A 13,973-nucleotide genomic window follows, 5' to 3' on the forward strand; every position below is an offset into this window, starting at 1 on the left:
TACTAAGACAAGTACCAGGCTTCGTCTTCATTATCATTCACCACCCTACTCGTGTCCTTCTAATTCAAGCGCACTGCAAGACTGCAGATCAGGAATTTACTCACTCCACTACCTGCGGCTGTCTTCGTCACTTTGAGCTAACGTTCAACAACACCATGGACGTCCTTGCCAGCAGCATCATCTACCCGAAGGCTACCAAGTTCCGTGCCGATTCCAAGCCAGCCAAAGTGGCCAAAAAGGCGAAGAAACCCAAGGCGCCCAAGGTGAAGAAGGAAACGACCCGCAAGCGTGGCACGTTGAAGAAGAAAGTCCCCGAAGAGGAACCCAAGGTAGGTCTCCCCGTGCCGCCACGTCATCGTGAGTTGGGAATGATTCTGAAGCTCACGAATCAGTTCGAGAACCCCAACGCTGGCACAGTCGTCTATGAACTTGCAAAGAACGCCATGGGGCCCCCTTCCCCGCCCCACGGCGAAGACATACCCATCGAAGACCTCCTGCCGCCTGACGAGGTGCGCATCCGCGCACCCCACGACGCCGCCGTCTCGGTCCTCGACACGCCCCTCATCAATGCCAGCGTCAGCAAGGGGGTTTTCACCTTCCGCGTCAAGAAGGGCAAGGCAGGGGGCGTGGGGCACAACGAGCTCATCGAGCGACTGGTGCGCACCAAGACGGAAGGGGAGTTCCACGCGGCCCTGTCGGACAGTGTCCAGGGAGCCGCCAGGGTGTGCAAGGCTGACAGGGACGCTGCGAAGGCGGCTCCGAGGCTTGCGAAGCAGAAGCGGAAAATTGAGAGGGCTAGAATGGCGTTGGAGAGGCTTGCGGAGCTAAACATGGACCAAACTGAGCTGAGGATCAAGAAAGAGGAAGAGGGGTACCAGGGCGGTGACGAGGCTGAAATGCGATTCTGTGAGGATACTGGGGTTGGGAAGGAGCTCGAGGTCGTTGAGTAAGTCTCGGGGGTATCGCGAGGAGTTTGGATCATCGGGACAAGGCTGAATATGTTCCTGAAGGCCTACAAAAATTCAATCTGTTGGCACGCGTAGCGCTCCATCACTTTGGTCAGTGAGATCCTTCAAAGGTAGGCCAGAAGCTAGGTTCCAGTCACAATCCATGGGGCGTCGGTTCGATAGAGAGGTGGGTTTCCATACCAAATCTGACAGGACTGCTGACGGATGTCAGTTCCCCATGTGCCGTCATCTTGTAATTGGTGTCATTCTCACTGGTTCAATGTTCACGAGGGAAACAGATGCGTTATTTTACGGTCATTTCGACCCAACGCGCAATTTTTATCATGTCGATTAGTTGGGCGTGGTAGTGAGCGATCGCCGCAACCTTGCTGCCTCGGAGGCTGAGTCTCGGTGATGGTGTGGAGAGGTATTGCCCTAATGACCTGACAGCCTTACTGAAGACGATAGCCAAACAAAACCTATGCGGTTGTAATGTATGTATGAAGGTGGCAACCATGAACAGCGAAGTGGGCTTCCCAGTGTAAAAAAATGAGGTGCTTCGTCACTAGCCTCGTTTTGATATCTCTCACGATTTCGGAGCTCATGCTGTTGCAGTACTCTCTGATTGGTCCCTGACCCGGCTGTCAGCATGTTAAGTGATAGCTAGTAGCTCACTATGAGCCTTTATATCGTTGTCTTGTGTCACATACAAGCATTTAAGCCTCCAACGTGTCTGATCTCCATTAGCCATGGCAGGTGTTCAACTTTGCCCAAAAAGTGACAGAACCCATGAAGCTGATTCAGTCACAAATCAGAACATATGCTTCAGTCATCATCACGTAGCCTGGTCATAAAGTAGCACTTTGAAGTAGCTCAGGGCTCGATTTGGGCAGACAGGAGCAAATGCTGTTTTTGTCAGACAAGGTCATAGGAACAACTGTGGCAGGGATTTTGGGTGTCTCGCTCGGACAACGAGGCGCAGCATTGTGAGTATGCAGTATCATTATCCGGGATTCGAGGGCTTGCAAATTGTCAGAGGCATGGTAAAAGAACCTTTGCTACGACTCTGACGTATTCTGTCTCTTTTCCACTCAGTGCCATGGATACCATGTGTTGTCCCAAACATGTGGTTTCGCAGACCAGCATGTCTATGCAACCAGAACGAAATAGCGCCAGTGCGACCTCAACTGACGGTGTCGCAAATCTGCAATGGTCTGACACGTCACTTACGCGCATATCACGTCTAATGAGAACGGCAACATCGGCCAATTAGCAGGTCTTATTGTGCAACCAGCCTTTGAGATGGGTGGGTTGCATGAAGCAGGCTGGGCTCTCTCTGCCAAGTCACTGTCGTCTCTCAACCAGCCATGCCTGGGACCGTGCCGTGATTCGTTGATATGTTTCCAACACGTGAAAATTGCTGTTTTGCACTTTGGAGCTCTTTCTTTCTCAATCGTAAGACAGGATGATACTCTCAGTGCTGGTCGTGCTGGCTGCAATTTGATGATGCCCATTCTCCGACAAAGCTCCTAGGGGAAGAATTCGGGATATAAATAAGAGGCACAGCCAGCAAGATTCTCGGGACAAGGTTTTCAAAGCAGTCTCTTCATCCACATCGGCCGACCATCAAGCTTCAAAGCGATCATCCCAGAAACCATCTCCTCACCACGCCCCTACGCCTGCCAAAATGGGTTCCAACGTACGTCTGTGACCCACCCCCGGGCGGACGCAAGCGCGAAGAGAAGATGGCAGTGCTGACGCCTAAGTTCATCAGTTCTCAGAGGGCCAGCTTGTCCACTACTCCAGCGTACAAGAGGTCTGCATCGTCGTGACAATCTACCAGGAAACTCGCCAAATTGTCATCAGAACCCAGGAAAGTGGCCAACAGATGAAGGTCAGCGAGGACCAGCTGACCCCTGCCGTCAGCGAGGTCCAGCCGACCCCTGCCGTCAGCGAGGTCCAGCCGACCCCTGGTGACAGCGTCCCACGGGCTGTGAAATCGACAGGCACTTGATGGAACCCCGGTTGTTCTTCAGCAGGAAAGATTTTGGGGCAGCAGATATGTGGTCTAGTCTAGTACGTCTTAGGCTATTGAATAAGACTCATCACTCGTTTCGCGCACTGCCACCTGGAAAAACCAGGGAGCTTCTGCAAAGTACGCAAGGCACCCAGATCAAGCAATCGAGCGTCAAGGTCACGTAAACCACCCACATGTGGCCGCATGTGGTTGTTTTGTAGCGCTCCCTTGTTAGGTTGATATGCCGGCAAATAATTGATTTCTCTTCGCTACCTCTCCCGTGTGGTCATAGATCAAATCCCCTAACGCCATGCCCAGATGTAACCGCGCGCCTTCATGACACTGAAACCAACCTTGCCTACCAAGCCATGTGTTATTATCCCCCGCTCGTATATCATGTGTCGTCAAACGTCCCATTACCTCCCAAACGTCCATCTCCATACTCATCGCCTTACAGTGTCAGTCCCGTCAAAACAGGGCCAAGAGCTTCCGGGGCCAGGCGGACTCCCTCAAGCTCCTGATCCAGCACCTCTCGCACCTTGCCCAGCTTGACCGGCTTCGTCAAAAACATATCCGAGCCGCTCGCAACAGCTTCCTTGCGATCTGACGCGCTGCTCAATCCCGTGAGTACGACAATTTTGCACCTTATCGCACCGGCCCTGCCCTCGAGGCGGCGTATCTCCCTCGTCGCCTCAAAGCCGTTCATGACGGGCATGGATATATCCATGAAGACGAGGTCAAACAACCGTCCTTCGCCCAGTGACTTTTCGTATAGCTCCACAGCCTCGAGCCCGTTGCTGGCCGTCGCAAAGGTGTGGTTCATTTTGCGTATGACTGTTGTGAGGAGCTTAATGTTGATGGGGTTGTCGTCGACGAGAAGTAGGTGTAGCGACTTTTGCTTCGTTCCACTGGTCACTGGACTTGCTGCATCGAGTGTGGTGCCATTTGCGGGGGGCGCATCGTGCTGGTCGGCCGCCTGCAGGATAGCAATGTCTTTCGGGAGGGGCTGGGTCTCTTCAGCAGAAAGGGGAGGAGCGTGCAGCTCAGAAGCGCTTGGGATGGCTTCTGGTAATGACGGCGCAGAAGTGCACTCCGATATGAGGCTTTTGGGAGCTACTGTGAGCGCCGCTTGAATCGCTGATGCCAGCTTTCTCGGGCCTAGTGGGAGGTGCAAATGGGCGCAGCTCTGCTTCTTCCCAACATATGTCTTCGGGCACGAGGTCGACCCCGCTCCCGGGCAAAGAAGGGTCAAAGGAGTAGCCTTGGAATTTGTCGCTGATACGAACGCAGAAAGGCTACTGGGCGCGCCCGTCGTGTCATCGTCCAAAAAGTACACGTCTGCATCGGGGACCGGGTGATCAGCCGTCGCAAGAATAACATTCATTCCCAAGTTGCCGCCGGCGCTACTTCGAAGGGCTCGTTCGACAGCAGCCGATCGATTTTGCGTCTCGGCGGTGATCCCAGAAGTCGAATGCAGCACGGATGCAAACGATTCTGGTGTGATGAGACAGATTGTCTGCCCAGCAAGCTGATGGTATTTGTTGTTGCCGTGTAGGGCTTGGACGTCGTGTGTTGCGAGTAAAGATACCGGAGTGGATTCGTCGTCCTCCTGGAGAGGAACAAGGACTTCCACCAGGGTCCCCACCCCTACGGAGCTCTTGACGTTGACGGCACCCCCAAGTCCTCTAGCCAGCTGCTGCACGATGCTCAGTCCTAACCCCATGCCGGCGGCGTGGGTGTTTTCCTGTGAGAAAGGCGTGAAGAGCTGATACTTGAGGTAATCGGAACTGATGCCGAGGCCAGTGTCTTCGACGGAAAAGGTGATATAATCGCGCAGCCTGCCGTGGCTGTCTGGCTTTCGCGTCTTCCGGAGGCTCACCTCAATGTGGCCAGCAGGTGTATATTTCATGGCGTTTCCGAAGACGTTCATGATGATACGTTTCCAGGCCCCGACATCGGTGCGCATCTTCCAGGCGGTCTTCTCTTGAATGTTCAGTGAGACGAGCAGTGGGCGCGCTTGAGAGCTCTCCTGCGCCTTGGGACTATCGGCAGAATGGTCGTCCTTCGAGTGAGCTGATGGACTGAAGGCATTCTCATATCCGTGGCTCACGTGGACAGCCTCAACAACATCCTCGATAGTTTCCCCGAGGTCGGCGATTCGCAGCTCGGCCGCAGGGGTTTGGGGATTCTTGCCGGCGTTGATGGCGATGGCGTGGTTGAGCAGGTGGTTGAAGGTGTCCAGCAGCGTGTTGCCGCAGGAATCGAGCATGTCCAGGGCCGGCTTGAGCGAAGGGTCCGAGATGCCCTCACGGAGCAGTTCGCTGCTGGCCAAGACGCCGTGTAAGGGACTTCGCAGTTCATGACTGATGGATGAGACAAAATTGGACTTGGCGCGGCTCGCAGCCAGGGCCTCCCAGCGTGACACCTCGGCCATGACGGAATTGCCAAAGGCAGACACAAGACTGATGTCGGCAACCTCGATGGCGCGCGTCGGATCTGCAACCCAGCCGAGTGCGGCGGCGTACCAGCACTCGCGCTGAAAGTGCCACAGCGGGAGGAAGATGATGTACTTTGCCGCAGGAAGAGCGCTAAAGAGCCTGGACACGTCGTCTGTGAGGCCAATGCTGTCTGCGCTCGCCCTGCGGCCGGATGGGCATGGCTTGCCAGGTCCATAGTGCTCGTCAATGGGTCCGAACTCGTCTGCCGAGAAGACATGGCCGCGTGGATGTCTCCTGATGAGCCTCTGGAGGGTCGCCTCTGGAAGACCAGGTGGAGGCGGCTGCAGCGATTTGTCTTCTCGCTGATCGACAGTCGCCTGAGCCACGACAGCGCAATATGGCCCTTCCGCCTCACTGTGAGGCCCATGGTTGTTGCTGTTGCGATCGCAACCCAAAGGGTCTGAGGTGTCTACGTACACGCTGGGGGCGGCATCCAGAAACATGAAGCCGTCCATGTTCATAGCCTGTCGCATCATGGACGCAGCGCGGAAAAACGTGGAACGCAAGTTCGCGGAGCCGCTGAAGCCGACGTCGCGTGATTCAAGCACGTCACTGACCGAGGAGGGCAGATGTTGACCTGCAGCTTTTCTGTCCTTCGCATCGTTGACCTTTTGATCGAGCAGGGTCTCGCCTGGGCCGTCCGGTGGTGCCGTCAACGGTATACCCGACGAGGGCACCGAGGACAGGAATGATGCGTCGGGGGTCGCGAACGAGGACGCCGGCGATGCCGAAGACAAGTTCATTGCGGAGAACGTGTCCGTCTGATCGGTCTCCACCGAGTCGAAGGAAGGGTGTTTTGACTGGGGCGAGAACTTAGGGGGGTGCGGTGTCGGGTCAGGTTTGCAGCCGACAAAGGCACTCAGGCTGCCGATGAGCTGCTCGGCGCGGTGGCGCATCTGTTCCGTCTTTTTCAACTCGAGATACGACATGATGCCCGAGGCGATTTCGTTCATGATGGCAATGGTGGGCTCGTCGTTGAAGTGGCGAGGCTTGTTGTCGACGACGCAGTAGCTGCCGAGCAGGTAGCCCAGGGGCGACACGAGGGGCACCTCGAGATAGGACACCATGTATGGGTAACCACAGACATAAGGTCTCTCGACGAAATGGGGATCAACTCGAAAGTCGTTCACGATGAACCGCGTCCTGTTGGCAATGATGTTGGGGCCCGTCTGCGCCCACTCGCCCGTCTCGTCCATAAAGGCGAGCATGGCCGTCGGGCAGACGCCCCAGCGGGTCTCCAGTTTGGAGACGCCGAGAAATATGTGGTCATTTTCGGCAGATTGATTCTTGATGATAGAGTGCGACCTCGTCATTTCAGCGGCGAGAAAGTGGTTTTCGCGGTCGATGAGGGAGAGGAAGGATCTGTCACAGTCGAGCCGGGATGTGCCCGACTGGACAAGGGCGTTGAGAGCAGGGTCTGCATTGATGAACGGGGTTTCTGGGGGACCGGTTGGTACGCCTGCCGGATAGGAAGCCGCCGAGAGATACCTGGAAGAGGAGAGGAGCGTTAGCACAAATTAAAAAAAAATGGCAGCGGTGCGAGCAGCAACTCGGGGATTCAGACTTACGCTGCGATTTCCCGCTGGCGTGCCCGCTCTGCGTTCTCGACGGGAAGGGAGGTGTCGTCGTCGAGCGCCATGGTCATGGCGGACCTGAGGGGCTATCGCGACACTGGACACTGGACACTGGATCGTGCCAGCGCGAGCGATGGTGGCCGCGGTTGTCTTTTCTTGGTGGTTTGGGGTGGTGTCTGGACCATTTGGCAGCCAACAACTTCCCTCGGATGATCACTACCAAGGCAGGACGCTGTGCCACTGTGCCGCTGTGCCGCTGTCTGCAGGCGACTGGAACGTGGCGCGGGGAACCCGGGCACGTGGGCCTGAACCAGTCCCTGGGCCTGAACCAGTCCCTGGGCCTGAACCAGTCCCTGGGCCTCAACAGAGCCTGGGCCTGGGCCTGGGCCTGGGCCCTCCTAGCGGTTGGCTGCGCTGGCTGCTGGGCTCAGGCGCCCTGGAGGACGAGCGGGTCGCTGTGAAGTGGCTGATGACGTATGAGTTCCAGGTCGGCGCCGCACCCTGAGAAATGAGATTTAGGGGATCTCAAGTGTACCTGCCTGCTGCTGACTAATGATTAGCACAACGATCACCAAACCCAGAGATGCAATACCATTGTCTGTCTGGAAATCTTTCCTTTATCATTACTGCTTCTATTAATCCATCTTTGCGCAAAGAACCGCACGAACGCAGATACAACTGCATCATCTCTATCTTTCGATCATTCCCAAACTGACAGAAACGATGCTGGAATCACGATCATCCTACCTGCCGACCACACCCTTCCCTCCCTAGGCAGTCTGGTCGACACGAATCAAGCAAGAGCCCATGCCAGTCACCTTGGTCCACTGCTCGTGCGGCTCTCTGATGTTGTCGAGGTCCCAGATCTTCTTGATTGGCACCTCGAACTTGCCCTCGGCCAGCAGCTGCAAGACGGCCTGCAGATCCGGCACGTACGTGTCGCGGGTGCGGTCGATGTAGTAGAACCCCGCGCTGCGCTTCGTCCACAGACACCCGTTCTTGGCCAGGAGCTTGAGCGTCCCCGGCAGCTGCGACCTCGGCTTGGCGCTGCCGGCCTGCACGGCGTTGAGGTTGCCGCCGAAACCGACGAGGCGGCTGGGCTCGTCGCGCACGAGAATCTCCCATGACTCGTCATAGCTCTCGAAGCCGAGCGCGTCGTACACGACGTGTGCACCGCCGCGCGCCCGCATCTCGCCCATCCACGCCTTGTCCGTGTACACGAATGGCGTGACGCCCAGGCCGCGCAGCGCCTCGTGGTTGCGGAGCGACGCCGTCCCGTAGACTTCGGCCCCCTCGAGCAGGCAGAGCGTCATGGTGGCATAACCCACGGCGCCGCTGAGGCCGTGGATGAAGATGCGCTTGCCCCGGCCCACGATCGTCGTCGCCCGATGCACGAGGCCGTACGCCGTGTTCCAGTCGAGCACAGCGGCGAGCGCCAAGCGCGTGTCAACGCCAGGGGGCACGGCGACGAGATATTTTTCCTCGACGTTGATCTTGTCGGCCTCCGAGTCGTACACTGTCACAGCGCCTACGAGGTCGCCTGGCCGGAACCTGTTCGACTTTCGACCGTTGACGGCGACGCGGCCAACGAAGCAGTACCCTGGGTACAGGGGCGCCGTCTTCTGCTGCGGGTACACACCCAGACGCATGTTGATGTCGGCGCCGGAGAAGCCCGAGTAGATGACATCGACCTGCACCTCGTTCTTCCCGGGCGCGTCGATCGTCTCAGTGACGATCTTGACATTGGAGGCATCTCCAAACCCCGAGATGAGTGCTCTGCGAATGGTAGTCATGTTTCGTCTTGTGTGACTGTGTGTGTCGCTATGGATGAACGATGTTGTTCGACTGTGCGAGCCGTATTGGTAGTTGTCTGATAACGTTTCCTCAGTGAGGCAAATCGTTGTGATGATTGGAAATTGTCTGAAAAGCTATTGCATTGAGCAGAGGGAGACTAAACAGACACCTTGGCATTGACTTATATACTTCTTCCTCCTCTATTCAAGCATGGCAAGCTCTCACACCATATGCAGCCACAAATCGGCAGGATCACAATACGCGAGGTTCGGACGCTGCGTTGCGCCGTTGCGAACTCATTTCGAGCACAGCACCGTCTACCACAACCTGTAACCACGAACAGGCAGCTTCGCGACTCGCGGTTCGGAACCTGCGATACGGTGAACTGTTATCGCCAACTCTGCAGATCAGTCGTGGGCTCTGCCACATTCGAAACCCGGCTTTGCACGTCCACTCCTCTGGTGCCTCGGGGTCTGCGGAGCGCCGTACTCGGTTATCTGCTCGTCGTGTTCGCGCCCAATCTCGTGCCTGGGAACCCCGCGAGAAACGCGCGAGACAGAGGCGAGAAGTGTCGATCGCTGGCGCTTCGTCAGCTTTGACGAGGCACTGCCTCATCTTGACCACCCCGGCCAGCGTCTCAATTGCAGTGTACGCGGAATCAGACAGCCATGGCTTGCTGCTGACGCGCGGGTGTATGTATAGACGTCGAGTCTGTGCTTCGATGGGGGGTAGCCAGGATTGCCTTCAATTTGTATTCGTTCTTGGTCATCGCACGGCGGTTTTGCCGGTTCAGGCGACGTATGATTTGGGCTGGATTTTGCAGCAAGTTCTGCTGTCGTGTTGCAACAGGCTGAGATCTCTGACGTATCGGCATGATGTGTAGGGCATGGGACAGCCGCCGATACAGGACACCTTCAGAGTCAACCCGTCAACACAAGTGCGGCGCGAAGCAGCATGCGCGCGGTTGTGAGTACGAGTATACCCGCGACGCTTGGTCCCTGACAACAGCAGCACACTAGACAATGCCAGTCAGGTCGAGCGACAAGCTTCACTGCGTAACACCCTGGGTTGCGAAATTGAATCCATCCGAAATGCACCATGGGGTGAGGAGGGACCGAGGATCAACGCGAATTCAACTCCAGCGCAGAGAAACGAGCGGGGAGAATTCCGGAGTCACGATACCAAGCCCGGAAAGCGGAAAAGGTCGGGGACGCTGAGACAGGCCAGGAACCGTGTCATCTGTCGATACCGGCTACGCACAAACGGCATGTTCTGACGATGCCACTTTTGTCGCGGGTGCGCATGCAGCACGCAGCACGCAGCCCAGAGAGCGATCCGATCCTCCACCCACCGGACCGGTTCAGACCACGGACGGCAGACGGGGGGTAGAAATTCAGAAGGCCCTGCGTGAGCGGGACCCTATCTAGCCGGTCAAATCTCGTCTCCATGGCCCGTTGCCCGCCCGTCTGTGGTCTGTGGGAGCTAACAGGCTAGTTGGCTATCTGAGGTGGTCTCAGCTTGACCGACGGCGCTCTGCGTCCGCTGGTAGGTAAAACGTGCCGGTCGGGAGATGGCGGGGGCTGAACAGATAAGTCATAGTGGGCGCACCCCAGGTTTGGCCTGTCCTTCGTGGTTTTGGTCGCTGAGGAACATACTGGCGGGCGGGCGCGTGGCCATACGGGACATGACTCGGTACGCACAGTGGCCGCCGCCTGGTCAGCCCTCCGAGCTAGAACAGGGAGGGCGATTGATGGGAGGGATTGGAACCGGGGTCTCCGAAGAGGTGGCCTGGCTGCCAGGAAGATATGCATGCCAGACCTGTCATCGACCGGCATCTAGGGGTGCGGGCCATACGCACGCTGGCGGTCGGTCAATCAGCGTCGAACGATGGATCTTGCCCTTGAGTTACATTGATGCGCTACGCTGGCCTGGGGACACGAGTCGTCGCTGAAGCGAGGTTCCCTCATATTACCACCAAGTTCGTCACAGTCTCCATTCAAGGGCCCCCTAGCTCTCCATCCAATGCGCTTGGCTGGTCAACTGGAGCCCCCGAGAAGCCAGAAGGGGACTCGCCAGGCCCATCTCCCCGCGCGGGGTTCGGCAGGTTTGTCAAGCTTTCGCTCGCCATTGATGGGGAACCTTGTCGTGTTTCTGGTCACGTTTGGAAGAGCTCTGGAAGACTGAGTGCCAGCTCCAGCGGCCCGTCGTCTTGGAGGTGGCGTCGAGGTTATCGAGTTGTGATCGACCTCTCGGAAGATTGACAGGCTGGCACACCATGGAAGAGATGGCACAGATGACAGGCAGAGTGACCTCATATGATCTACACGGCAGTCCAGCAGCAGGCCACTGATATGAGCGTGATTAATCGGCTGCAGTCACATACCCAGGGGGACGATAGATAGCAAGCACGTTACCCCAGAGAACCGCGGACACACAGACACATTGGGTCAGTCTTATCTCTCGTCTGACGAAACCACCATACCAAAAGAAGGGCCCAGCGGCCGTGCCGCGACTCAAGACAGGGCGAGATCCCAGTCCCCCCCCTATGTCCGTATGTCTCACCAAACTGCACCGGCCCGGCCTCGATACACACCGGACCGGCACTTAGGCTCGCGCTTGTGTGGTTCTCGACCCTTGCCGATGCCAATCCGCTAGCCACTCTGTGTCTGGCGTGGCAGTCTACCCCAGTTTTGAGCCTCTGTATTGTAACCCCAAGTCTCTCACGATAGGGCCCCAAGCTTGTATCAACTACCATCTCCGGTCCCCACCACTGGCATCATGGCAGGGAGTACTAATAACTCGAGATCGCCACGTTTTCTGAGGGCTCTCTCGCCTCTCCCCTATCCTCTCCCAGCTACCATTGATCCACGTCTCATCGCCGAGGCATAGCTGAGTCGACCACCCCATCCAGACTTATACTCGCCAAACCCTGTCACTCTATTGTCATCGCTCAGCCCTCGGACTCCCACATCAACGAGCGAATCATGAAGACTGAAGACGGCATCAACGCCGTGGAGAGCCGTGTTGACGGCTCTCAGGCGGACGTCGACCTCAAACATGACGGCTCCGACGGCATGACAGCCAAGTACGGCGAGACACATCGCGGCCTCAAGCCCCGGCACGTCCACCTCATGGCCATCGGTGGCTCCATCGGCGTCGGTCTTTGGGTCGGCATTGGCAGCGTCCTCAGCAAGGCCGGCCCCCTTTCGCTGATCCTGGGCTACGCCTTCTGGGGTTGCTTCTTCATCTGGCCTCTCTACCTCTGCGTCGCCGAAATGTGCGCCTACCTGCCTGTCCGCGGGTCCATCTTCACTCTCGCCGCCCGTTTCGTTGACCCAGCCGTTGGCTTCGCCATGGGATGGACGTACTTTTTCGCCAGTACCATGCTCGTGTGCGTAGAGTACAGCGCCGTCGCCACCGTCATGCAGTACTGGGACCGCGACACGAATCCGGCCGCCTGGATCGCCATGGCCATGGTCGTCTGCTTCCTCCTCAACGTCGTCGCTGTGCGCTGGTTTGGCGAGTCCGAGTTCATCATGGCCTCGACCAAGGTCCTGCTGCTGCTCGGTCTCGTCCTCATCACGCTCATCACCATGTCTGGCGGCAACCCCCAGGGTGACGCCTACGGCTTCCGCAACTGGGGCGCCGGTGCCATGCACTCGTACTACGCCGAGGGCGGTACCGGCCGTCTGCTCGGCTGGTGGTCCGTCGTCATCTACGCCGGTTTCACCATTGCCGGCCCCGACATGATCGCCCTCGCGGCCGGAGAGATCCAGAATCCGCGCCGCACCATTCCCCGTGTCGCCCAGCTCATCTTTTACCGCATCGTTGGTTTCTACGTCGTCGGTGTCCTGGCTGTTGGTATCATCTGCTCCTCGCGCGACCCTCGCCTGGTCGGTGCCATCAAGAACGGCGAGCCCGGCGCTGCCGCCAGTCCTTGGGTCATTGGTATCGAGAACCTCGGCATCGGCTTCCTGCCACACCTGATCAACGCCCTGATCATGCTTTCCGGATGGTGAGTGAAGCCGGCACAAGACATGACCAGCCTCAAGTCGGCGGTGCTAACCAGCGTTCAGGTCTTGCGGTAACGCCTACCTCTACTCTTCCTCCCGCACCCTCTACGGTCTCGCTCGCTGTACGTTTTCCTCCGTTCCTGACCCTCTCGGTTTCCTCTCCGGAACGCCACAAACTGACAAAGTTTTCCTCTCTCACAGCCGGCCAAGCCCCCGCCATCCTCCTCAAGTGCACCAAAGCAGGCGTGCCCATCTACTGCGTCCTCGTCGTCTCGGCCATCACGTGCATCACCTTCCTCGTGTCGTCCAACTCGGCCGTCGAGGTCTTCTTCTGGTTCGTCGACCTCACGACGACGGCCCTCATCGCCACGTACACCTTCATGCTCATCACGTACCTCGGCTTCTACCGCGCCCGCAAGGCCCAGGGCCTCGCGGACCAGTACCTCCCCTACGTCGCGCCCCTGACGCCCTACGCGCCCGTCGTGTCGCTCATCTGCGGCTGCACGGCGCTCGTCTTTGTCGGCTTCGACGTCTTCTCGCCCTTTAGCATCCGCGGCTTCATCACGTCCTACTTTGCCCTGCTGTGGGCGGCCGTCATGTTCGGCGTCGGCCGCTTCCTCGTGTGGAAGCGCGGCGGCAAGATGGGCTTCATCGCGGCCAAGGACGCCGACCTCATCAGCGGCAAGGACGAGATTGACGAGGAGTGCCGCCACTGGGAGGAGGGCGGTATCGAGGAGGTCGAGAAGGCCAGGCTGGCCAAGATGAGCGTTGGCAGGCGGACTTGGGAGAAGATGTGGTAGAGCGTTTTTGGGTTTACTTTGATTTTGGGAGAGCGTGGGTCCGTAGAGGTTAGACCAACATGATCTGGCTTGTAGAGTGTGAACAATGACGAATCAGTAGTACAGCCCGTTTATGCTGGAGACTGAAGAACAAAAAAAGGACATGGTCGCACATTGAATTCTTGGTGGTAGTACAAAAGCGTGACAGTCACCATGGCATTATCACGGTGTCTCCGAGGTATCAAATATGATGTACAATAAAGCTTCACTCCAGATATCGAGGATCATCTTCAGCTGCACCATAAATAGACCTCATAACCTCATCCCAGAAACGCCACCGAGCACAAACAT

General features: G+C 57.4%; 5 protein-coding genes across 5 annotated transcripts; 3 read left to right on the forward strand and 2 right to left on the reverse strand.

The window, feature by feature from the left end:
• Positions 1 to 155: 155 nt before the first annotated feature.
• D7B24_004490 (uncharacterized protein) lies at positions 156 to 950 on the forward strand (the record flags this gene model as incomplete). The annotated part of the gene is made up of 1 exon (XM_028638659.1): positions 156 to 950. The coding sequence occupies one exon, from the start codon at positions 156 to 158 to the stop codon at positions 948 to 950; it is 795 nt and encodes a 264-aa protein (XP_028496777.1).
• Positions 951 to 2,634: 1,684 nt separating this feature from the next.
• On the forward strand, positions 2,635 to 2,961 carry D7B24_004491 (uncharacterized protein; the record flags this gene model as incomplete). The annotated part of the gene is made up of 2 exons (XM_028638660.1): positions 2,635 to 2,646; positions 2,722 to 2,961. 2 exons carry the CDS (start codon positions 2,635 to 2,637, stop codon positions 2,959 to 2,961), a joined length of 252 nt encoding a protein of 83 aa, XP_028496778.1.
• A 454-nt stretch (positions 2,962 to 3,415) lies between these two features.
• D7B24_004492 (uncharacterized protein) lies at positions 3,416 to 7,107 on the reverse strand (the record flags this gene model as incomplete). Its single annotated transcript, XM_028638661.1, has 2 exons — positions 3,416 to 6,950; positions 7,031 to 7,107. 2 exons carry the CDS (start codon positions 7,105 to 7,107, stop codon positions 3,416 to 3,418), a joined length of 3,612 nt encoding a protein of 1,203 aa, XP_028496779.1.
• A 699-nt stretch (positions 7,108 to 7,806) lies between these two features.
• On the reverse strand, positions 7,807 to 8,829 carry D7B24_004493 (uncharacterized protein; the record flags this gene model as incomplete). Its single annotated transcript, XM_028638662.1, has 1 exon — positions 7,807 to 8,829. The coding sequence occupies one exon, from the start codon at positions 8,827 to 8,829 to the stop codon at positions 7,807 to 7,809; it is 1,023 nt and encodes a 340-aa protein (XP_028496780.1).
• A 2,985-nt stretch (positions 8,830 to 11,814) lies between these two features.
• On the forward strand, positions 11,815 to 13,643 carry D7B24_004494 (uncharacterized protein; the record flags this gene model as incomplete). The annotated part of the gene is made up of 3 exons (XM_028638663.1): positions 11,815 to 12,845; positions 12,907 to 12,965; positions 13,045 to 13,643. The coding sequence occupies 3 exons, from the start codon at positions 11,815 to 11,817 to the stop codon at positions 13,641 to 13,643; spliced, it is 1,689 nt and encodes a 562-aa protein (XP_028496781.1).
• Positions 13,644 to 13,973: the final 330 nt, after the last annotated feature.

Source organism: Verticillium nonalfalfae, assembly GCF_003724135.2.
Source record: "Verticillium nonalfalfae strain VnAa140/NRRL 66861 chromosome Unknown scaffold_25, whole genome shotgun sequence".
Classification (NCBI taxonomy): Eukaryota; Fungi; Ascomycota; class Sordariomycetes; order Glomerellales; family Plectosphaerellaceae; genus Verticillium; species Verticillium nonalfalfae.